Genomic DNA, 24,138 nt, shown 5'->3' with positions numbered 1-24,138 from the left:
AAGAGAAAGTAACGAGGATGGTGCGGGCGGCGCGCGGGGCGCGGGGCGGGCGGCGCGCGGGGCAGCGGGCGCGACACGCACCGGCACCAGCGGCACCTCCCGCGGCGGCCGCCGCCACCTCCGCGCACCGGGCCGGAGCGCGACGCGCCGGTGAGTGCGGGGCAGCGGAGCCGAGCCGTGCGGGCACGGCGCGGAGCGGGGGCCCGCGGCTGCGGGAGCCCGCGCAGGGGCTGCCGCGGCGGGGAGCGCTGGCCCGCGCCGCCGCGCGATCGGCGGCAGCCCCGGCTCCTTGCGATCGGGGGCAAAACTTCAGCTTCCCGCTTTTCGTGGGCTCTTTCGTTGTTTCCCCTCGCTGGGGGAGCTGAGTCGTCTCCCTCGTTTATTTAAAAAAATTTAACTGCGTCAGGCGAAGGCGCTCAGGGCGCCCTTATCCTAGTTCTTATCCTAAAATAGGGCGAGGGGAAGGTTGGGAAAAGAAAGGGCTGAGAAAGCCTCCCGAGCGAGCCGCCGCTGTCCCCGCTCTTCCCGGCCGCGGCACCTCCGCCGTGTCCCGGGCGAGTGGGTCGCGGCACCTTTCGGCGCTCCGGAGGTGCCCGGGGGTTCGCTCCGTCCAGCGGCGGCGGGTGGCAGTGCCCCCCGGCCACCCCCCTTTTCGGGATGGACATCTCCGTGCCACTTCCTAGCCGGCCGGTGCAGAGCCAGCTGGGCGGCAAACGGGAGCTGCGAGTGCTCGCCCCGCTCCGGGGACTTGGTGGAGTTGGTGAAGTTGGTGCTGGGATGGGATTTTCAGAGAGAGCTGTGGCGGCTCCCAAAGTTGCTGGTGAAGGGCAACCACTGTCAGGGCTGGCTTTGGGTATTTTGTTCTTGTCTTGTCTGCCGAGTAGAAACGGGGGGGTTCAAATCCTGCGTCCTGCGTCTTCGCAAATGGGAAGGCAAAAGTTGGGCAGGCAGTGTGACCTTGGCTGGGGCGGAGGGGACCCTCTTTGTAGAAGCTGTGTAATGTGGTGGGGACCGGGGAATTTGCCTCACGGACTGCTGGAGATAGGCAGCCTTCCCGAGCCTGGAGTTAGGGGCTTAACTGGGACTGGATTCACCTCTAACCAGAGGGAGGGAAGTGCAAGGTGCACGCTTATAAGGATCTCCAGAAGCTAATTTTTCTGTTTTCTTCTGGGTATTTTTTGTTTAGCCGTATGTGTTCAAGTTTGTAACTGTCTCAGAAAATTTATTCGCAGGCTAATTTTATTCCAGCGTGCTGGAAAAGTTGCATATCACCCCTGACACATTCAGCTCTTATGTGTTCCTCCCTGTAGCAGACTCAGCCCAGTAGTTGCTTCCTTTTCAGTGAGCAACGGGATGCGGGAATGTGCCTCTGTCATTATCAGTGGTGAGCCTTGCAGCCTGGGGTTTTGGAATAGCTCAGCACCATCTGCATGTATCTAAATGCCTCTTCCTGAGTGTCACTGCACAGTCCAGGCTGCTCGTGTGGATTCTGTGTGCCATGGGCGCACATGCAGATAGCTGAAGTGTTCTCTGCAGTACTGGAAAGGCTTTTTAGCAGCTACTGTGAGCTGGTAACTGTTAGAAGGGGTTGTTAGCTTAGGGATAACGGGTATTGGCAAAATAAGTTTTTCAATCTGTAGGTTTATGTGATTTCGTGATCTGTTTTCATCACCGTTTTTCTTCTTTCCCTCCTGCTTTTTCTTTTTCAGGGTGATCTTGAGTTCTTCTTAACTTGCTAGTGCTCAGCCTCCTCATGCCTCCATCTCCTTTAGACGACAGGGTAGTAGTGGCACTTTCGAGGCCAGTGAGACCTCAGGATCTCAACCTGTGTTTAGACTCTAGCTTCCTTGAATCTGCCTCTTCTGCTGCTGAGAGCCACTCCAGTCTGCTTGGTGCAGCTGTCGTGTCCCTAAAGACTGCTAATCTCACGTATATGCCCTCATCCAACGGCTCTGCACGCTCCCTGAGTTGTGGATGCAGCAGTGCCAGTTGCTGCACTGTGGCAACGTACGACAAGGACACTCAGGCCCAAACTCAAGCGAGCACCAGCAGCACCCACGCCGGAGCCTCCCCCGCCTGCCCTGCCAACCAAATGGTCAACAGCAATGAGAGCGCCGGCAGCCTGAGCCCGCTGGGCGGAGTGGGGAGCCCCGTCTCGGGCAGCGCCAAGCAACTCGCCAGCATCAAAATCATCTACCCCAATGATCTGGCCAAGAAGATGACCAAATGTAGCAAGAGCCACCAACAGAACCAAGGGCCTGTCATCATTGACTGCAGGCCCTTCATGGAGTATAATAAGAGCCACATTCAAGGGGCTGTCCACATTAACTGTTCTGACAAGATCAGCCGGAGAAGGCTCCAGCAGGGCAAGATCACTGTCTTGGACTTGATCTCGTGCCGGGAAGGCAAGGACTCCTTCAAGAGAATCTTTTCCAAAGAAATTGTAGTTTATGATGAGAATACCAATGAGCCAAGCAGAGTGATGCCTTCCCAGCCACTCCACATAGTGCTGGAGTCACTCAAGCGAGAAGGCAAGGAGCCCCTAGTCCTAAAAGGTAATCCTCCTCGTTGCCCAGGCAAAGTGTGTTGGTTTCCTTTGCAGTGTGTGCTCTCTGCCATCAGCCTCACTGATGGCTGGACCTTGAAAGCATCTGCTTATCTCTGGGAAGGCCTGTGTGCCTCAAGTCACCAGTGGCAAAGCAAATGCCTTCCATGGACAAGTCATGGAGCTGGTGGCAGGGGAGATGCTTGCTTTCCTCTGAATGTTGTCCTTGAGTAGCAGGAGGGGTGAGAAGTGGAAGGAGGAGGAAATGTGCTTCCTGGTGTCTGTCTGTGCAGACAAAGAATTTCCCCCAGCCCGTATTCTGAGTATTTATAGCCCAAGGAGCAGAGGTCTAGGAGGGGATACTTCTCTTTTAGCTTGTCAGACTGACCTTTACTTAGCAGCCTTATTTTAGTCCATGTAAAACTGGACTCATAGGTGCTAGAGATGGACAGTGGGAGAGTAGAAGGAGGGGGGAGGAAAGATGAGGGAGGTCGTTTGGTCTGAGGCACTGTGTCATGGACCAGTCAGCAAAACTTGATGAGCAATCAAGTCTTGTTTTGGTGATACAGGGTCAGAATAATGGACAAAGGGAGATTATTTGTTTAAAAAGTGATCTGAAAGTGTTGTGTTTCTGTGTATAAGTGCTTATGTATGTATATGGCTTTCCTGTAAAGGCCCCTGTTTTAATATGGAATTTGCTTTATCTCTTAATGCTTTGGTGGAGGTGAGCCCCACCAATTAAGGCATCATCCAAGGACACTTCCCTTTCTTCACTTTATTCTCAAGATCCTATTTATAACAATGCTGCCCTCTAGATTAAATTTCCTCTCCCCTGGGTGTTTATGCCATTCAGAGGCATGGTTGGCAGAGTCTGGCTATGGCAGTGGGAAACCATGGAAGGATTTGCTGCTTAGCTCATACTGTATGTATTTAATTAGCTTATTTTTTCTGTGCAGCTTGCTACTTCCAATCTGCACGGTGTCGTAGGAGAATGGAATGGGCTAATACTTTATCCATTTTCCTCAGCTGAGTTTCCTGTCTTTGTAGGACCTAAGGGTCCTGTGAGATATTTCTCTGTGGGTGTATCTTGTGGAAGCTTAAAATTGCTGAACTGTCTCCTTGCTCCCGGCGAGAGTGTGGTCATGCTGGACTTGTTCTGATACTTGCTACAGGATCCCAGTATGCTTTCATTGAGTCTCTGGGGTCATGATGGTCTCAGATGCCCTTCATCTGTGGAAGAGGGAGATGGGGTGCTTGGCAGAGCAAGGCTGCCGCTGGAGTCCTGCCTTTCTGGTGATAATCCTGCTGTAGTACAGCCTTTGCAGCTGGATATAGTAGTAGTTGTAGTCTGCAAGCCTTCCTATCTGTAGAAAAGTGGTATGCTGAAAGTGTTCTCTGTGTTCCTCTGAAAACACCTTAGCTTCTATGTACCTCACACTGGTACTTTTTCTGTACCTGGAGTGAGGTCCTGGTTGGGATGAAGCTGCAGAGCAGTAACTGGGCAGCGCTGAGCTGTTGGGCCCCATGGGCAGGTTGTGGCAGCCCCTTCTCCCACCTTCCAGCTCTGTGTGCTGCCCTGGGTTTAACCAGGTGCTCCTGGGAGTCCTTGGCCATTTTTCAGGCACTGAGAAATGTTACCTGAAAGCCCTGCTTAGGAGAAATCCCCTCCCCAAACTGGCCTGTCAGCAGATCTGGAAGTGTACCAGAAGACAGAAATCCCAAATCCTTTGCTTTTTGGATATAGTGATGAGCTGGGCTGGAGCAGACCTCACAAGCTCTGGGGAGCTTGTAGTGAGGAGCTTCCCCCCACCACCGTAACTCACCTCCTGTTCTTTGAAGCGGGGCTCCAGCTGGGATGGAGTTGAGCATGGGATAAAGCAGCGTTTAGGAAGGCTGTGGCTAAGTTTCCAAGCGGGGGGAGTGGCGCTGGAGGCACTCATTATTTAGTTTCACTTGACAGATAGCGTTTTTTCCATCGTGCTTCAGCAGCCCCGGAGCTGGCGCATCCCCATCCCCGGGTTCAGGCGCTAAAACGAAACTGGGGGGTGGCCGGGGAGCCCTCTTTGCCTGCGTTTGTTACTTCGAGTGATTCCTCTCGCACTCCGCTGCCCGGCCCTAATTTATTGCCGGCCCATCTGATTCCCCCGTGTTGTGTTTGCAAACACTGGTTGCTAGCCGGGCCGTCCAAGCTGCCGTCCCCCTGATCCGGTGCCACCTTCTCCATGTTTGGTGCTGCCTGTCGGCCGCTGCCGCTCCCGGGCTCGCTGGCACAGGGGCTCAGCCCCATGGCCGGGGCCGGGCTTGGGTTACAGCCCTGCCTGACAGCGCCTGGTCCCGCTGCCGCTCCCGGGCTCGCTGGCACAGGGGCTCAGCCCCATGGCTGGGGCCGGGCTTGGGTTACAGCCCTGCCTGACAGCGCCTGGTCCCGCTGCCGGGCTCGCTGGCACAGGGGCTCAGCCCCATGGCTGGGGCCGGGCTTGGGTTACGGCCCTGCCTGACAGCGCCTGGCCCCGCGGGTCTGAGGTGTCCCGGGCTTTTGAAGCGGCACAGAAACCCTGTGCTGTTTTACAAGGCCGGGCCGTGATCTATAGATAAATGTAGGTATGGTGCACCTTATTAGGCGCGAGTTAAAAAAGAGGTGGTCTGGTTTATTTTTAATGTAGCAGACCAATATATAAACTAGCACTGTGACAAGAGACGGTTTCGTGTGCACTGTGGCATGGAGGATTTTAAGACCTCTGTTCCTCCCTTTCTATCTGTGTCTCTCCTTGCTGGTTCCTTTAACATTTTCTTTGTCAAAAACATAACATATGCATAATTTTGATTTAAGCTCTTAAGAAGAAAGATCTGCTCGTTTCTTTTGCCACAAGGCACGGCAACACTTGAGACAGGCATAAATCCTCTGTTTTTACAAAAAATAAACCATTAAGAATCCTGTATTTCACAGTCCTGCTACACGGGCTGTAGCAGCCTGAGCTGTCAGAGCTGAAGCTGCTGCTCAGTCTGTTTATAAAAAAATAGGAAGATGTCACATTTCCCCCAATGCCCCTAGGCCATGATATTCCATGTTTGCTGAAATCTAAAGGCCTCACTCTTTGTGGATGCTTTATTTTTTTTTAAATTTATATTGTTTTTCTTAGCGTTGGAAGGGGGAGGGAGCAAAACTGGTGATATGAGCCCAGTGTCCCTTCTGCTTGAGGCTAGTGTCAAAGCTGAATTTGGAGAGGGGGAGAGTGTGGTGCTGTGACCCTGGGCTGGGTCAGCAGCCCTGGCGCTCCTTTGTAGGGATGTACCCCTTTCCCTCCTGCAAACCCAACACTGAGGCTTCTCTGCCTTCCCTGAGCGCCTCAGCTCATAGCCCAGTGCCCTGGAGTCTTGGGGACATGTGTGCTTGAGTTGGCTACTGGAACCTAAAAGTCAAAAATGGGAGCTTCATTTGCATTCAGATGAAAAGTGCTCTTTTTCCCTGACTGAGACATTAAGGCTTGAAGTTCAGCTTTTTTTTTTTTTTTAATGAGTTAAATTAACTTTATAAAGGTAACAAAAATTAAAAATTGAAGCATCTGTGCTAGCACATCTTGACAGCTTTTAACACGAGAGGAGTTGCCTTTTTCTCCTGTACCAGGGTCTACCTATGGCATTATCTCAATCCTGCTTTCTTCCTCTTCCTTCAAGATCCAGCAGTGGGATCCTTGTGAACCTGCTTAAGTCTTGTGTTTAGTTTGTAAAGGTTTCTGTGTTTAAGTTTGAGGAAGCAAAGGTATTCAAAAGCAGAGGTGAAAAATATGATTTGGCTTTTTTTTTTTTTTTTTAATTCCCAGTTTATGCTGTAAACTCATGGCTGGACTACTGCAAAGGAGATGGGGAGGAACCAGCTGATTCCTCCACAAAAACTGGTTCCTTCTCTGTTCTTTTTCACAGTCTGTGGAGCTTGTTTATGCTCTGGCTTTCAGTCTTCTCTCTGCTCATCTGACAGGGAAATAAACGAAGTGACTTGCTCTCATTATAGTGGAGAGTGTAAGACCTGCCAACAAACCACTTAATGCTTTCTGCCATGGTCTAAGAATAGTTTCAGATCTCTTACCACATTAGAGTCACATATCAGCAAAGTTGAAACAACTACAGAGGGACTGAGATGCTTACAATATGAATAATTACTTGCTTTATGTTGTCCTATATTCATGTAAATACTGTGATCAGCTGCCTTTGAAATACCTGACCTGGTCATAATCTATACAAATACATGAATTATTACTGTCATTAATTACATAATTTAACAGTGTTGGTGTTGCTTTAAACCCTAATTGGATTACACTGCACAAGTGTATTTGAAAGTAAAACTTGATGTAATGGTCAACAAATCCAGCTGACCAACAAAACATGTGCCTGGCACTTATTTCCACCAGAGATCTCCAGTGAATAAGTATTAGGTCATGGCTGTAATAGGGAAATGTGTAGTTTTAAAAACATTGGATGTTTCACATGTGTTACTTAACATTTAAAAATAAAGTGTGTTCCCTTTGTGCTGCAGAGGAGAGCTGGCCCCATCAGTCACTGGGGGACTGGCTCTGTCAGGGCTGAGATTTCACCTTCAGTGTTCAGACTCTGACTGCTGGTGCTTAAAGTATCTTTCTACTGGAATAAATAATCTTCTTGGCCATCACAATAGAAAATTGATTGTATGTGTTGTTACCTTTTGCATATAGATAAATTGGGACAATAGTGTGGCTGGAGACCACAGTCTTTACCATATTTTGAGGGCATACTTCTGCAGATGAGAGGTACCTCTAAACTTGGAATTAAGAGCTAAGAGTTAAGAAGCAAACTTACATTAGGCAAACCTCTCTGGTGCTTGTAAAGAAAAATCTTGTTCCAGTTCTGTGTAAACTGGGGTAACATTCTCTGTGATGTTCCTGGTAGGTAGATGTTGGGTTATAATTAGCTGAATGCCTCATGTGCTGCCCTTACCCTTGCCCTGCCAGAGGTGAGAAATTCCGCTACTGAAATCTTTCTAGGACAGTGTGCTCATCTGTCTTCTGACGTTTTATTCTTGAGGTGAGCACAACCTTTTGGAGAGGCTCAGGGTAGAAGGGTAGCTTTGTTCGAGTTTTAGGTGGTGTCTGCATCTTAACTAATACAGATGGACTATTTAAAAAAAAAAATAAATTTAGACCTATACATGAGTGGTTTCCTTCTAAAGCAGCAGCCAAAGTTTTTACTACACTTACGAGTACAGAAGTTTTCAGTGAGATTGCCTTGGCTTTATGATGCATTTGAAGGGGAGGTTCATCCTGTGTCTTTAGGCTATGACTCTTTACTCTTTGAAAAGCCCATTATTGTTAGGGGTTGTTATTTATGTAAACAACTCAAGAGTGAAGAAATGCCATAAATATGAGCAGTGTGCACACATCTCAGTGTTTCCCTGTTTTGCAATTTCACCAGCCAGCCAGGTGGGAAACACCTCTCAAATATTCAGTATCAGTTTGCAGGGCTATAGAAGTCATGCTGTTTAAAGTAGATTATGGTAATATGAAGATAACCTAACACATTGTCCCTCTGTGTGTGAGATAAGATTATGTGTGGTGCTTTGGCCTTGTTGGGAAGTCCCTGGTGGGCCTGGGAGAGTGCTGGCTACAGAAATCACAAAGCTGACCTGAATTACTGTGAGCAATTGTTTTTCCGAAGCTTCGATTCTACGTTCTCACCTGAATCTGTCTTTGGCAGTTTTTTCAACACTTCTGTACTGTAAAAGTTAATTTGTTGCTATTACAAAAGTGTTTGGTGAGATGAGGCTTAAGGAAGAGCAGTGTATATATATCATGGATGTCACCCTTCCCTTCCTTACCTGAAAGTTAAGGCTGCAAAGAGTCCCCTTGAGAGGAGACTGGATCAAGATGCTGTCTTGAACATTGCATTTACTTCAGCTTCCCCCGGCAGGCCTTTCACCTGTTCTTGATCCATTGAATGTTGGGGGTTGTGGGAAAGCTGAAATGTGCGCTAGTGCCCTTGGCTTCAGCCAGCAGTCCTGCCTGTGCCCGTCAGGACACCCTGTGAGGAGGCAAAGTGGGGACTGCTGTGGGCAGGAGGCACAGAGGGGTTCAGGGGACATGTTTCTGCAGCTGGAAAGTCTAGGGGTGCTCTGTGGTCTCTGCACAGTGAATGCTCTGTGGTTCAGTAGTGAAGCTTGGGGGTTTTGTTGTTTCATCTTGTTTAAACGCCTTGTGACTTTTTAGTACAGGAAACTCTGTGCTTCAGTTAGTATCTCTGGTGAAGGCAGCCTTGCATAAGGGAGCACTCTGAAGGTTGTTTTTGGTGTGTCCTCCACTGCTTAGAAAGATGTTGATTCCCCAGGTGCCTGTGTCCTACCAGGAGGTGGTCTCTGACCTAGTTCTGGAGCAGCATTTTGGGGCTGGAAGGACAGGGGAAGAGATGGAGAAGTCAGTCCACCATGTGGTGCAAAAAGGGAGTAACTGGACTAGAGGGATAAATCTGGGCCTAGAGTGCGGGGTGGTCTCGTGGCCAGGGGAGCTCTGACTAAGCCCACATGATAGACTTGCCATGAGGCATAGTGAAGTTATTTTCATCTGATTATTTTTTTTCCTTGTTTTGATGTCCCTTGCACCCTTTATAACACTGAGCTTATTTCTCTTGCTGCCCTTGGTGTGAAGTGTGGTTGGCCCAAGTTCATCCACAGTCACAGAGGTGCCTTGGGACAACACATCTGCCTGCTGCAGAAAGTGGGAGATGGATTTAGGAGCACCCTCTTCCCTTGACAGTGCATTTTTGCTAAATTTTAGGCTCTGATTTGCCTCCAGGTGTTTTTTTGTGCTTTAAAAAAGTTGAGGTTCGTATTCATGCATTTCTCTGCTTGGGAGAGGGAGTTGCCTCCTTTTCAAAAGAATGCTCTGCTCCCAGTGAAGAGAGGAAGATCCAGAAGGGGCACAAGCTTCTGATCTTCTGGCACTTGGTTTCAGCGAGCCTGTCCCAGGTGAGTGTGTGCAGAGAGACCCAAACTGGCAAGTCTGCAGGGAGCAACTGGGACCTTGCAGGTGTAGGTGCTGCCTAGTCCCTTTGACTTGAAGGGATGAATTACTGATTGCTGCTGCCCAGGGCATTGCCACCCTTGTCTAGCTCAGCTACTCCAATACCTCCTGCAGTGGGAGCTTCTGCACTGGGCTGTCCCCACTGGAGGGGATGGTGGGGTTCGGAGGGAACTGTAAATCTGTCATTCATTACCTGCTGCTGGAGGGACAGGAATGGTCCCACTGGGTGGGAGGGGCTTGGGAGCCACTGCCAGGGTTAAGTGCTGCTTTGTGTGCTTGCAACACCCTGCTTCCAAGATCAGGGCTTTGAAGGAGTAAGTTGGAAAAAATAAATTAAGAAAATAGTAATAGAAATGTGAACACATTGGCTCCAACTCTTTTACTATGCCCTAGCTTTAAAAAGTCTGCAGCATGCCTGGATAAATTCCCACTTGATTCACTGCAACAGAGGAGAGCTGCTTCTAATTAAAGGTAATGAAAAGAAGAACAAATGTTATTCCTTGTCCACACATGAATTATCATATATTTTATTTTCTTTTTTTTACAATGGCTTAAAGAGACTTGGAAAATAGAAGATAACTTGCAAGCTTCTGTCACATCAGTTGAATTGGTTGTCTCCAGTTCATTATGCCAAAGTGTGATATTAAGCCTTATTTAAGCAGTTGAACACAATGTTTTAAAGCAAAAGCTATTGGTGGAGCAGTTGACTCGTACTCTCTTGGTGCTGGGCTCTTAATTCTCTTGTTCTCTGTTAAGGTAATGGATATATCCAGTTGGTGAGAGCTAAGAATAAGACTTTTGCTGCTGCTTAAAATTTGCTGGTGTATTTTAGGTACAAAACCACTCTGATTGTTTAAAATTAAATTAATCTTAAATTCATAGGTGTTAGTCCAGCAAGGCAAAGGAACATCTCTGTTTAGGGATAACACAGTTTTTATGTTTCCTGGGAAATATTAGTGTTAACTCACCTGTGAAGACAAGGGGTTATTTTATTTGGACACAAAGGTTGATTTTCATGTGGCTGGGGATAGTCCTTGTTTATTGTTGTTTAGCTCTGGATTCCATAAATATGTCTTTTTCTCTTCCTCCTCTCCGTGCTTCTTTCTGGCCTTGATTTTGGAGAATGTGGATGCAATCTGGGTCAACTTCCTCTTGCCCTGTCGGGTTTTTGAGGGCTAGTTCCTTGACCATTTGGACTGGGATAAATGTGCCAGCAGAGCTGGCCCTGAAGCTTTTGTCAAAGTAGGGGCTGGCATGCACCCTGCTGGTTCCAGTAGTCTGATGCTTTTATTTTAGACTGTGTGACACTGGGATATGTCAAGACAGCATCCTTTGCTTTCTCTGTTATTCCTTCATATGCTTAGGAATACGTTGCTGGAAAATGTCAAATCAGAGCCAGATATTGTTATTTCTAGATAAGAGGGTAGAAACTTTTCAGTCTAAAAAGAGTTTAATTTCATCAGGAATGGATGGTACTCTGAAATGGGGGTGTGGTATATCAGCACCCTGATTTCCTTTCATATTGTGCACGGTGCTGGTGTTTCTGATGTAGAGGAGCAGTGGTTTGGACTGGAAAAGAGCCTGTGTCATCCTCAGGAGAAACAAAGCAGCCTATTCTCTCTTTAGAAAGCAGCTGTCCTGGAGAGGTTGCCCTTAAAAGGGGAAAGAGAATAAATGGATGGCTGAAGCATGAAAAAGTCAGCGTTCTCTAAAACACGCAGATGAAACAGAAAGGTCCACTCCTACGCATCCAGGATTACGGATGTCTGACACAGTGCTGGGACCCTTCTCCCTCCTCAGACGTGCTAAGCCACAGCTGCCCGCATCCTGCTCCTGTGCTGGCTCTTTCCAGGCCACTTGCTTGAGAGATGCATATGGTGATGGCCAGGGAGGGAACTGGTAATAGATTAAAAAACAAATGAAACATGGTGTTCTGGGCAAGTCTGCTCAGCTCTACCTCTGTCTGGGAAAACAGACCCATAGCTCTTTGTCAATATAAAACCATTTGTGGTATTTTATTGCATTAAAATAGTTTCTATTTCCTCCCCCCTCACTTCCCCTGCCTCCTCTGTACATAGCTTTAGCTTTTCATGATGACCTTTTTGTTAATATGATTTCCAGTGGGAGCATTTCACAGTAGAAGTATGTATTCCTTCAGGGTTTATGCTGACATTTCCAGTGATTATTTAATTGGACTTCATGTTAGCCTTCATCCCCATGGGAACACATACTTTTGCCATGAGAAGTTGTAATGTGACTAATTTTGAGTTTCTGCTATAAACGCTTGCCCTCCAGGGAGGGTAAGTCCAGTCCTCCTTGGTGGCTGCAGAGTCGTCACCACAGCGTGTTTGGGATGTGGGGTTTCTTGCCTTACTCCTATTTACATTCTTGTATAGTTTAGTCCTTGTACCAAAATTCAGGCCTTCTCCTCTTTCAGCTTCCTGACTGCTCCCCAAGGATAGCACAGTGTTTTGGAGGATGCTGGCTTATTTTCCCATGAATACTTGAGTTTTTAGTTTGAAATAAGCAGACTCAGCACTCCTATAGCATAGGGCAGATTTCCAGGTACAAGCTGGAACCGTTGTCTCCAATGCAGAGAGGTGGTCCCAAAAGTATTCAGGGTAGCTTCTGGTCAGGCTGGTGAGTAGTTCAAAGGTTAGTAGTACTTCTTGGAAAGGCTGACAAGTAAAGGGACAGTATGGATGAGATGTGTGGGTTTGCATGGGTGTCCAGGGTCTGAGAAAAAAAATGAAATTTAAGACAAAAAAGTATAAAGGAAAAAAAAAAAAAAAGAATTAAACTGAAATCCAAGGAAGGTTTTCTAGTTACAGGTCAAGGAAAAAAAATTGTTTCTTTCTAAATGGAATGAATTTTGATGATCTAGTAGTCATGAGAAGAGGAAAAGTGAAGGGGTGAAAGTTGATGGTGGAAAAAAGCAAGTCATGTGTTGAGGTGTGGGAAGCTCCTGGGGGTGATGGTGTGGTTGAAAATGGGTGGTGGTGGGATGGGAGGAGCCACAAATGGAGATGGGCAGAGCCAGCAACTCTGGCACGGCCTGGTGGGGAAAGGGGCTTTGGATGACCTCTCGCCTGCCTCCCTAGGATGTGTCCCTAGGAGAGCCAGCTTTGCTGTGCCTGGTGTCAGAGGGAAAAAATTATAAAAGTAGATGAGGCCAAGGACCTCAAGAGCCAGTGGGAGAGGATGTGTGAGGGGTATGAACTGTAGTGAGATAAAATTAGAAATAACATGCAAACATGTGTGCATGCCCCTCGATGCTGAGGGGAAACCTTTCCTCTTCATCTGGCGTCTCACTCTTGACTTCTAAAGGGACCTCAAAGCCATTGTGTCAAGGATGTGCTTGTGACTCCTCTAGGCTAGAGTTTGTGTACAAACTGACCTCTCAGGATAGTTCCCACATGGAAAAAACCTGACCTTGCAAGTTCTTCGGAATGCAAAGTTTTGCCTTTTTTTTGAGGTGCTGTTGGCAGCTCAGTTCAAGGGAGAGACTAGATTAGATTGAGTGTATCGAGGTGGAAACTGTTCTTTGTGTGTGCTGTTTACTTTTACTTTTTTATATTTGCTCAAAGCTTAATCTTTTGCAGCACAGCTGGTGCTGAATGCTGTGTGGGTGACAGGGAAAGCCCCATGGCAGGGTTTCCTTGGAGCATCTCACAGACAGGTGAGGAGTTCACTAATGTCACGTGGCTGACTGTGGTCAGCCTTAGCTCCTGTGCCCTATGGATGCAACCTGAGTGCCTCCATGCCCTCCCTGACAGTTTCCTTGGTGCTCAGCAGACCTACACCTGCAGCCATAGCTGTGTTGGTGGTATGAAGAGATGGTCTAGGTGGTTGTCCATATCCTGGGAGTGGATTGGGCCTATAATGGCAGAATTCTGCTGTACAGCAGCATCTTCCTTGGTAGAAGGCCCGTGGTATGGGAGCAGCCCACATGGTGGCATTGCAGTGGTGGTGGCTCAACACGAGTGTGCCGGCCTGCAGCAGGACCTCTAGACACTGGTGGCAGCATGGTAGGGGGTGCCCATGAGACCTGGACCCTCCTGCTCAGGAGGCTGAGGAAGGGGGAGAACACTGGGTGGGTGAAGCATCTGGACAATACCTAACTTCTATTTTTACATGCTGGAGTCACGTTTGCTTAACCTTGAGGCATCCTGTGCTTTGAATCAACTTGACACAAAGTCATCTGTTCATTAATAACACAGGAGCAGTTTAATTGTTGTGTTAGTGGAAAAATACATGAGACTGTCATCAGCTGTTGCTTCTGGCAGTGCTTTTCTGCAGTAATGTAAATAAATGAGGTCACAGGTTTAAAGGAACAGGCTGTACTTGCACAAATTCAAAGCGTCGTCTTAAACAGATACGCACCAATTGTCTGAGTGTCTCTGTCCTGCACCCCAAATGTTGCCTGTGACATTTCAGCCCTAAACTCACTCAAACACAGCCACAGGGTTTGCTGTGGTGGTACTGACAGGGCACACACTTTAAAGCTTGGCTTAATTCCTGAGTGAGTAAAGCCTGTGGTGGCCAGAACTGTGGTATCGCCAGATTCTCTGCTGCATGCCCTACAAGAGCCCAGCAACATAAGAGGAGGGGAATTTACAGATTGAATATTTCTTCTGCTGATACTTCCCAGTGTCCTAGGATTTCTCTTGTTCTTGTGCTTGTGTGTGCATTGCTTTCCTTTTTTTTTTTTTTTCTTTCTTTTTTTATCCGAGATGGCTTTGTGGTATTGTAATCGAGGATGAGCAGATCCAGAAATCTGCCTGGACAGCTTTGAAAGCTGTATAAAAGCTCTGGTTGTCTCCCGAGACCACGTGCTTAGTCTAAATGTGGCTGCCACATCTGCAGTCTGTCATGTATAAAGGTATGTTCCTGTTTGCAGTGGGAGCAGGAACACCCAGTACCTGCCACACTCAGAACAAAGTATATCCACCCCAATGAGGTAATGCAAAGGTGCTGCTTTGTCGTGAGGGTATTTCGTTGTAGCTGCCTCTCTCTAAGCTCTCCCACTGGAGAGGTAACAAGGTCATTTACTCTCTTAACTGTGGGGGTAAGAGCCTGTTTCCAGATAGGAAACATATTGCAAATGTGCCAAAGCATATTGTAAACCCAAATCCTAGTTTGCATATAGTCACACAGCCAGAGAGCAGCACTGGTGGCTAAAGGAGATGCCAACGGAGAGACAGAGGGAGGAGGGCAGCTGTTACTGCAAGTCTGTACTTAAATTCTCTAGTCTTGAATTCTTCAATGTTCTTAAATTGTTCAATATTCTTGAATAACAAACAGTGAAACCCCTAAACTAAAAAGCTGCAATGGCACAAACAAACAAACAACACCCCCAAACAAAACAAACAAATAAATCCCCAACCAATCCCCAATCCACTTTTATAAATTTGTGTAGGTAAGGTTTGTTTTTCTGTATTTCTTTGAAAGTGATGGTATTGCAAGGCCATAGTCTCATAAAAATCTGGGTGCATCATTTCTGCTGTACCTTTTGTGCCTGTTTTGCATCAAATTTGCCCTCTTCTAATGGCAAATGACAGACACTTTTAAGCATGACTTTTATGCCAGCACCAAGATGCTTTTGTCTTTTTTTATTTGTTCAGAGCTGCTTTGGCTGCTGTCCAGCTGCTCACCTGGTCTTGCAGTGCTGGTGTGAGCCCCGGGCTCCTGGGTGGCATTGGAGCTGGGAAATCTGTGTGCAGCTGCTGCTCAGGTGAGGGATTTTGAAGAGCATTAAGTGAGATATTTACAGGCAGATGGCTGCAGAGAACTTGAACAAATGAGTGGGAATAGCTGGAGCATGTACAATGCTGACTTAAGACTTCCCAAAAGTTTTGCCGTCTCAGACACTTCAAAGTCTGTTGTCACTTATTAACTGTTCTGGCAGGGCAGGATGTTGACAAATGTCATGCAGTTGCAACTGCAAAAATGGTTCTGCAGCCTGGGTCTTGCATCAGTGGTGAGCAAAGAGCCCTTGGTGTTCTGTTGTATTCTGCTAGAAATCACGCAAGGCCGTGTGCCAGCAAAGGCTCTACTTCATTCATTGATTTCTTCATGGAAGAAACACCTCAGGTTCCCCAAAGTGCTGAACATCCTTGTATGTCCATCTTTGGGTTTGGGTAGATTCAGCCTTCTGAATACCCTCCCAGCAGCTGTTCTGGGGCAGAGCAAAAGCTCTTGGGATGTTCTCTGTGTCCATGCACAGGCTGCATCACACTGGCTGGGCATACTTGCCCATGCTTTGGTCATTACAAGCTCTGTGGAGTGTTTAAAGCCAGGAGAGGTGGGATACAGGCAGGACAGTCTGTTGCAGTGCACATCTGTTGGTGGCTTATCTGCCTTGCTGGCATTTTAGTTTGTCACTGGAGGTGGCTACACTCATGAGTCCAGGCTCCATGGTGGTGGTTCCAACAGCACTACCATGCATTCCCATGGGCTTCCTTGGTGGATTTATTGTATTGCCTCTCTGCTTTGGTTGTCTCTATATGATGAAGGCTTTTCCCATATTGAAAATAGCATCTGAAAAGCTGCTTTTAAAATACAGCTTCTGTGCTAGTGAGAGGCTTCTGCTGAGTTATGCTTCTTGGCCACAGGTGCTGTTACTGCCCTCTGTAATGTTTCTTTCATTCCCCTGGTTTGGGTAGGCTTGGGCAGGGTCAGCCACAAAACAGCTTTTGTTACAGCCCGAAGTGGAGTCTCTGCATCCATGCTTGAGCTTCTTTGTGATCTGGAGTTGTAGTCAGTAGCAGTGATGTCTTGCATTTTACTGAGTTTAATGAATCAACTCTTAGACCAGGCTTGCAAGAGCTTTGTGCTGGTCTCTGCTGTGCGTACAGCCTCTTCTCTCCCTCCTCTTCTACCCTTGCTACACGAAGACTTTAAATGCTGAAATAGCAGGTGCTTGACAAGGGACTACAGATGTGTTTGAATACTTTGTATGTTGTATTTACCTTCATGTGGAAAACCCATCCCTTTCTGACTGATCATTATTAACTTTGCTTGGACCTGTTTTGGGAGGTAGTCTCGAACTTAAGAAAAGCCTGAGCATTATGCATGCATGAGCTCCACTTAAATTACCCTAGTGCTTCATAAATCAATTTGTGCAAGGATCATGTGTGTTGAGAACAGAACAACAGCACACAGGAGGTGTCTGGGTCCTGTTTTGGGACCTGCATGACTCATATGGCAGCACAGATCCAAGCTAAGCTCCTGCTGTTGGATTAGGGTTCAGCTTCCCTCCATGACTGCGTTGTGCTGCATCTTTTCTGAGTACCAGTGTTGTTGTCCAGTCATCCCTTGCTGACGTGTCTGAGCCAGTTCAGGTTAGTAATCCTCTCCCCAGTAATGTGTTCTTTCAGGAGCATTTGCTCTGAGAGTTGCTTTAAATATTGCTTGAATTGACTTTTTAACTCTCACATGAAGAGGTGAACAAGGAGAATGGGGGATGTGAACTGACATTAGGAATGGTGACACTGGCAAATGTCTATAAAAAAAATTGTGGATGAAGGTATTATATGACTGGCTACTCCACTTGTTAGGGCATCTTCCACATGTTGTATTTGGGGGGCATATTCCACATGTGGTATTTGGGGTCCCTTCCCATCCTTTGCCCTGATGCTGTGCTGTGTCTTACAAGACAGCTGGTGAAGCAAGCTGGTGTCTGCCACACCGTCAGTGTCCCCCCCTGATGTCCCCACCTGATGAACCAGTGGGGTCCGACCTCCACCTGGGACTGCTTATTCCCAGAAGTCAGCAGGAGAGGTGGAAAATGAGCCTTGGCTCTGGGGTCACTAAAACAACTTTTTCAGGGGTTTTCTTGGGAATCCTAGTATGCTGTGGCTATTGTTTAAAGAGCCATATTCAAGCTGAATGGATTGCTTGCCCATTCAGAAAGATGGAAATACGGGTTAGGGTTTAGCCTGTAGCCTAACCTATAGGCTGGGCCTATTGATTTAGATGAGACTTCAGACATCTCCAACTTGGGGACCGTCATCTTGTTTGTTTTCTTGAGTAGACTGAGAAGACTTTTCAGGCCCTGTTGAGGCCAGGTGGTGCAGTTGAGCTCAGATTTTTGTCCTTGCTCTTCTTTCTATCCTGATGCCTGCTGTTACAACTTTAAGAATAGAGATCTTTAAAGCAAATCTGTTTGCTCTGTGTTCTGTAAACTGCAGGACTAGCTGAAGACAAGCACATTTGTGAGGCAGGGGAAATATTCTGCATTTTGTAGGCATTTCAAGGTTTTCTGAGAAATTATGTTAATAGCAGTATGCGAAGGACACGAGTTTGGATGTGAAAAAGGGCACTTGCACTAGAGGGGCTCAGATGGTTGTAACCTAGTTGGGGTGCCTCGTGCCCTTGGAATACAGCACAGGGCATGGAAATGGGTGTAGGTAGGTGCCACCCTATTGGCAGGCACGTCACAGGCACTTGAATTGGACATTCGAATTGCAGCACTCAACAGCAGGCATTTTCTGTGTCTGTTTTGCTGTGTCTAATTCAGAGCCCGAGTGGCAGTGTGTTTTGCTTCACTTTAAAACCTTAACTGGATCACTGTGAAAGAGCATAGAAAAGACAAATAGCCTCTCTTTTATTTGTTTTATTTTTCTTTCTAAATAGCGTTTTTGAGAGGGTGACATTCCGCATTTATTTTGGCTAGTGTGGCTCTTTCTAGTAACTTCAGAGTCGTTCTCCCCCCTCATGGGGTTTTTTTGGCTTGCAGTTAACAAAGTGCAATTGAGCCTGAGCACTTGGCTCATTTCGATGGCGAGCATGACTTCAAGTATCCCAGTACAACAGCAACGTGTGTGAGGTGGCGGGGGGGAAATGCATCCTTGCATTTCTCCTCTTTCCGCCTTTTTCTTTCGGAGGAGCCACCTGTTACATTACATCAGCGGCTCCCAGGAACGCAGCCTCTTACCAAGGCCTCGAACAAAGTAGTAGTTCTTGTATTGTTTGCACTCAAAGAGCTGATGTAGTGCCAGCTGATGTCATTGTGTGCTTTGTGGGATTGCCATGGAAACCGGGCAGGTGGGGAGCCTGCCGCTGATGTCAGTGCCGAATGAGGTGTAGAAAGAAGGTCCGCTTTGCTTGCCCCAGCTCTGCGAAGCCGCCCTCCTCGGGAAATAAAAAATGGACAGGGAGAGAAATGGTGCTTGAAAAAGGGAAGGCACGAGCTTCCTTTACTGAGAAAATGACTTCTCCTCCCCCCTCAGATCCATTTCCCAATCTATTTTAATGTCCTAAAAATAACTCTTGCTAGATATTTTCAGGTGGCCAGGGAAGCAAAAGGAGAGCTGTTTGCCACATGTTAAGCAAGCACCTCGGTCACTGTTAGGTTATAAGGAGTGGTTTTCCTTTGTTCGGGTGCGCAGACGGGTACATGCTGTTCCCTGGAGCGATGCCGGGGTGAGCTGCTCCATCTTCCTCAGAGCTCTTGGGTGGGGGGATGCCCTGCAGGGCAGGTAAAGCTAAGACTGTCCCAGCTGGCTTGCTGCTCTGCTTTAGTGTGCTGATAGCCCCTTGGCCCTTAGTTTTGGTGATGTTTTCCTTGTTGGAAAAACACCTTCCTTGTGGCTCAGGCCGGTTGGTGAGGCAGCCCCAGCAGGCCGATGTTGCACAGAGGCGTGTTTGTCTGTGAGCCCGTTTCTTGGCACCATCCACCGCGCAGAGGGAGGACAATGCCTGCTGCTGATTCATGCCACCCTTGCTGTTGACAGCCCAGTGATACTGTTACAGTGGTGGTGGGGACAGGAGAGCCAGCTCCAGCCCTCATGGCCCCACTGTGTGCTCTGAGGAAATCTTGGGGTATCTAACCAAAGTATCTGCTTGGTCTCCCTTCCCAGGAGGACTCAGCGGTTTCAAGCAGAACCACGAAAACCTCTGCGACAATTCCCTCCAGCTGCAAGAGTGCCCCGAGGGGGGAGGAGGGGGCGGCGCCTCCGCTGTGCCCCCCGTGCTACCTCAGTCCATCCCCACCACGCCAGACATCGAGAACGCTGAGCTCACCCCCATCCTGCCCTTCCTCTTCCTCGGAAATGAGCACGATGCTCAGGACTTGGAGAAAATGCAGAGGATGAACATTGGCTACGTCATCAACGTGACCACCCACCTGCCCCTGTACCATTACGAGAAAGGCATGTTCAACTACAAGCGGCTCCCGGCCACTGACAGCAACAAGCAGAATCTCAGGCAGTATTTTGAAGAGGCTTTTGAGTTCATTGGTAATTACCCTTTCCTGGAAATACTCCTGTTTGTTTTTTTATTGTTATTTTTTTTACCCATTATAACAATTTAGAGTGAACTTTATGCTTTGCCAACAACTCTGAAGGCTGGTTAAGGCCATATTTCCTTTAGTTTGAGTTGTTAGAAATGCTGAACACATCATATTTCTGTCCTTTCTCATCTCTGGCACATCCGGTTAAGTAGCCCGAGGTTACAGTTTTTATCCAGTGATAGTAACGCCTACCTCCAGGCTTCTAAATTCAGGAAACCCCACAAAATTGAGACTTTCGTCATCCCGTCTTTTTGATTGCTTTGCATTCCTAGTTTCCACACAGTGGCTTCCAGCCAGTTTTTCATAGTGAATATTCTTAATGGTGTCTCAGTCTTTGCTAACTTAATGAGAAAACTGACAAACTTTCACACTTGGCTTGTTCCACCATTAGATTTGTAGCTTCAGCGTGTATGTGTGGTTGAGTGGATAGTGATGAAAACTTGCATTAATAAGCCTCTAAACCCTGTAGGCTGTGTGAGAGAGCTCACCACAGACATGCAGCTTATTGTGGAGATTGCTGAAGAAGTGACCCAGCAGCATTGTTCTGGACCTCATTATGATCAACACAGCACAGCCCTCAGCCAAGTTTAGGGCCATGCTCAGCTAGGCTAAAGCCAGATGGCCACTTCAAGCAGGGCTGGTCAGAGAGGACTTCAGCATGTGCTACTTAAAGCTTTTGAGGACCTTTCCTTGTCCTTCTAGATGTCTTTGTGGATGCTGCTTTTGTAGCATAGTAAAAGTGATTCCCTAGCACAAGTATGTGTCCTGAGAGGTTTTCTGCAATATGCTGGGGATATTTTATTGACATAAAATTCCATTTTCTTGTGCTGAGACTGAGCTAATACCAATACTTCAGGCTTGATGGAGGAGTACTAGACAAAGGAGGAAGTGTGCTTGTATGCAGCACTGCAGCATAGGTCCTTGACTGACCCTGTACTGGAGTGGGTGTTCCTCCCTGCCCTCCTTTGTGCTGGCTCTGCACTCAGGTGCACTCAGGCTCGGCAAGGATTTGGCCCCAGCTGTGAGACTGGGTGCCAGGGCAGGAGGGCCAGGCTCAGCATGTTGCTGTGAGCCCATCTGCCCCTGCTGCGTGCCGGCCAGGGCTGGCAGCTCGGAAGCAGACGGCTCCTCAGCCTGGCCTGGCTGTGTCTTGGCAGGGAGTCCTGGTGTGCTGATGCCTGTGCTTCACCTCTTTAGTGAAGTGAACAGAGAAATCACTGCTTATGCGGTGCAGTTCAGGTGAGTTTCGCCACTCTGAGCCTTTGGGCTTGTCTTCTACAGTGTGAAGAACGAAAGGATCTCTTAACTCAAATTTTCCCTTGTGTTCCTAACTCAGCCCCAGCGGTAGAAGTAGTGCTGTCAGCTCCCTAAGGTGCTGGCTACTGTGTGCCTAGGAAGGTAAACTCTTGTTTGGGTGAAGGGCAGGTAAAAGGGAGCCTTGCTTTGATCCTCTGGGAAAACAGCTGTGTCAAGAAATCCAGTAAAACCTCAAACTTTGAGTTCAGCAAGATGGGGGGAGATGCAATAGGCTAAGCTTAGGTAAAGAGACTGTGGAGCTTCACTGAGGTCCTTCTGCGGTAGAAGAGAGAGACTTTTGCTCCCCTCATCCCCATGAATTGCAGGATTAGAGTTCTCAAAAACACTGAAAGATTGTGTTTCGATTGTGATCTTACCAAGAGCAGAGAGAGCAGCTTTGCTCTGGAAAGGTTAGAAAACGTTTTGAAACCCATTTTACTTTCCTTTTTAATAATTACAACTTGAGGGTCTGTCTTTGTTTTTAATAAACAAATATTTCTCCATTGAGAGTTTTTTTTCTGTATCAAATTAACCAGCTGGGGAAGTAACTTGTCAAAGCTTTCCCTTCCTCCGGGTAGACTTTAAATTTCATTTGAGAAGATTTGGAAATGTTTAAACAGCATATTGTTGGCCTATGTTTCTTTAAATATGTCGTCAAAAAACCACAACCAACCCCAGGTTTAGCTAAGACTAAAGCCATAGGAAGTGAAATCATCAGAAACTCTCTGGGAATGTGTGTCAAAATGTGTTAGAGAGTTTCAGCTTTCTGAAATACTAACTGGCAAAAATGTCTAGAGGGAAGTTGGCTTCAGTTGTGCTTTTACAGTACAGGTTGAACATGTGGGGTGGGTTGAACTGTACTCATGGTGGGATTGGATTAATGCCAAAACCTGCAAACTAAATTCACATTCCTCCTGTGGAATGAAACAAAAGAGGTCGTTTGAAGTGTCACTTTGTGAAAGTTCCATCTCCTGTTTTAAAAGCAAGCTGTGGCAGATGAGTATGGTATGGTAGTGACTCTCCTCTCTCATGTCCTGTTAGTATGTTGTTAGAAGGACTGTCTCCCCTAAATGCTGCTCAGGGTGCCTCCCTCTGAGTGATGAATCTTGCTGGAGCGGAGTGTGTGTATCCAGCTTCTCCTTTTGCACAGAGGCACCACAGCAGAAAGCCCCACTGAAGCTCATTTCAAGAGTAGCTTTGTAAAACTTCAGAGGACAGGGCTTTGAAATGGTATTGTTATGGACTGAATCTGAAAATACCTGTTTTTTGGAAGAGTGGTTCCCTGTTTTGAAAAAACAGGGAGGTTGAGATGCTGACATAACGCAATGGCATTGCAACTGAAGTGGAAATGGAGCTCGAGATTCCTCATCGTGGGCCTTGCCCTCCTTAAGAAATGCTCCCTGGCAGTGAAGCAGCATCTCTCCAATGTATGGTTCCATCCACTAATTAAGAGTAGAGAGTGGATGTGGGGATTTTCAGTGTCAGACTGGACTGAGGATTTCACATTTAGTAGCTCTGAAACCTCGGGGGAAGATGTGCTGGAGGGGAAGGGGAAGAGACAGTGCTGTGCTTGCAATCAAATCAAGGGACTTGTCACATTAAGGTTGCTCTTAATTGCACTGAGCTTCTTCTAATTTGCAAACTGGCAAAAATCTTATTTTCTTCTGTCTGTCTCGTTTGCAGAGGAAGCTCATCAGTGTGGAAAAGGTCTCCTCATCCACTGCCAGGCCGGTGTCTCTCGATCTGCCACCATCGTTATCGCGTACTTAATGAAGCACACACGCATGACCATGACAGATGCCTATAAATTTGTCAAAGGCAAACGACCAATCATTTCCCCCAACCTTAACTTTATGGGGCAGTTACTGGAGTTCGAAGAAGATCTGAACAATGGAGTCACCCCACGAATCCTCACACCGAAGCTGATTGGCGTAGAGACTGTCGTGTGACAGCCGAGCTGCGAGGGGGCTGAACCTGTTCTTCACCTGATTTGGGGCAGTGATGGGTGGGTTGTGGGGTTTTCTTTTTAGCTTTCAAAGGGGAGTTTTGTGGCAAACTTTTTGTGAATAAAAACCTTTTTTTTGTAAGGAAAGGTTTTTAAAAGATCCAAGAACTTTGCTGGGTTTGGGATGCTGTTATGATTTCCTTCTCAGACACCAGCAGAGCAGGGAGGCTTCAGAGCAAAAGGAGTACTTTTTAAAATAAAAACAACAAGAAGAAGAAATGTTGGACTTTTTTTCTTTTAATTTTTATTTTTCCCCTCCTCTCTGGCTACTTGTAGAGTTTATGGCTAAGTAGTCTGTGCAGGTTCATAGACTGAAGAAACGTAAGTTGAAGACAAAACACAAATAGCCAAAACAAAGCAGAAAAAAACTTCCCTGAAACAGAAGGGCCTTCGTTCTGCAAAGGCTTTGCTAAAGATAACCTAGCAAAATGCTCACCGATGCAAAGGAAATCAGAGCAGCTTAAAAGTCTGCAAGGCACTTTTCACACTCCTGACTCAAACTAAAGAAGAAAACAAAGTTCATTTGGCGTGTTTCATGTTCCAGTTCTATTTTTCTATTTTGGGGTGTAAGGTTTTAACAGTAAGGGACTTCGATCATTCTATGCCATATGCCTTCACTGGCTTCTTGTGCAATAATAATTTGGGGTTTGTTTTGAGTGTTCAAACCAATTCAGAGTTGGCTGCCCACTAATAATAAGATAATAATTTTTAAAGTCTAATAGTGCAACAGCAGCCAGCTTGGTTCAGAAAGGATAAATGAGAGCAGTTATTTCGTTCCTTTGTATGATTTTGAATCCTGGTTACAGTGCCATAAACCTTGTTACATATGTATATCAGAATGTACAAAAATCTAGAACAAGCAAAGTTTATTTAAAAATATTTTTCGCACAAAATATTGGTGTGTTTCAGTTGTCTGTGTAAAAGAAATTTGATTATAAAACAAATCTTTTGGAAA

General features: G+C 47.0%; 1 protein-coding gene across 1 annotated transcript; it reads left to right on the top strand.

Moving 5' to 3' along the window:
- DUSP10 (dual specificity phosphatase 10) lies at positions 1-24,138 on the top strand. The gene is made up of 4 exons (XM_058835533.1): positions 1-150; positions 1,710-2,555; positions 19,452-19,829; positions 22,862-24,138. Exons 2-4 carry the CDS (start codon positions 1,754-1,756, stop codon positions 23,125-23,127), a joined length of 1,446 nt encoding a protein of 481 aa, XP_058691516.1. The 5' UTR covers positions 1-150; positions 1,710-1,753; the 3' UTR covers positions 23,128-24,138.

This window comes from Poecile atricapillus, chromosome 3 (genome assembly GCF_030490865.1).
Source record: "Poecile atricapillus isolate bPoeAtr1 chromosome 3, bPoeAtr1.hap1, whole genome shotgun sequence".
Taxonomy (NCBI): Eukaryota; Metazoa; Chordata; class Aves; order Passeriformes; family Paridae; genus Poecile; species Poecile atricapillus.
This window is presented reverse-complemented; position numbering and strand designations above follow the sequence as displayed.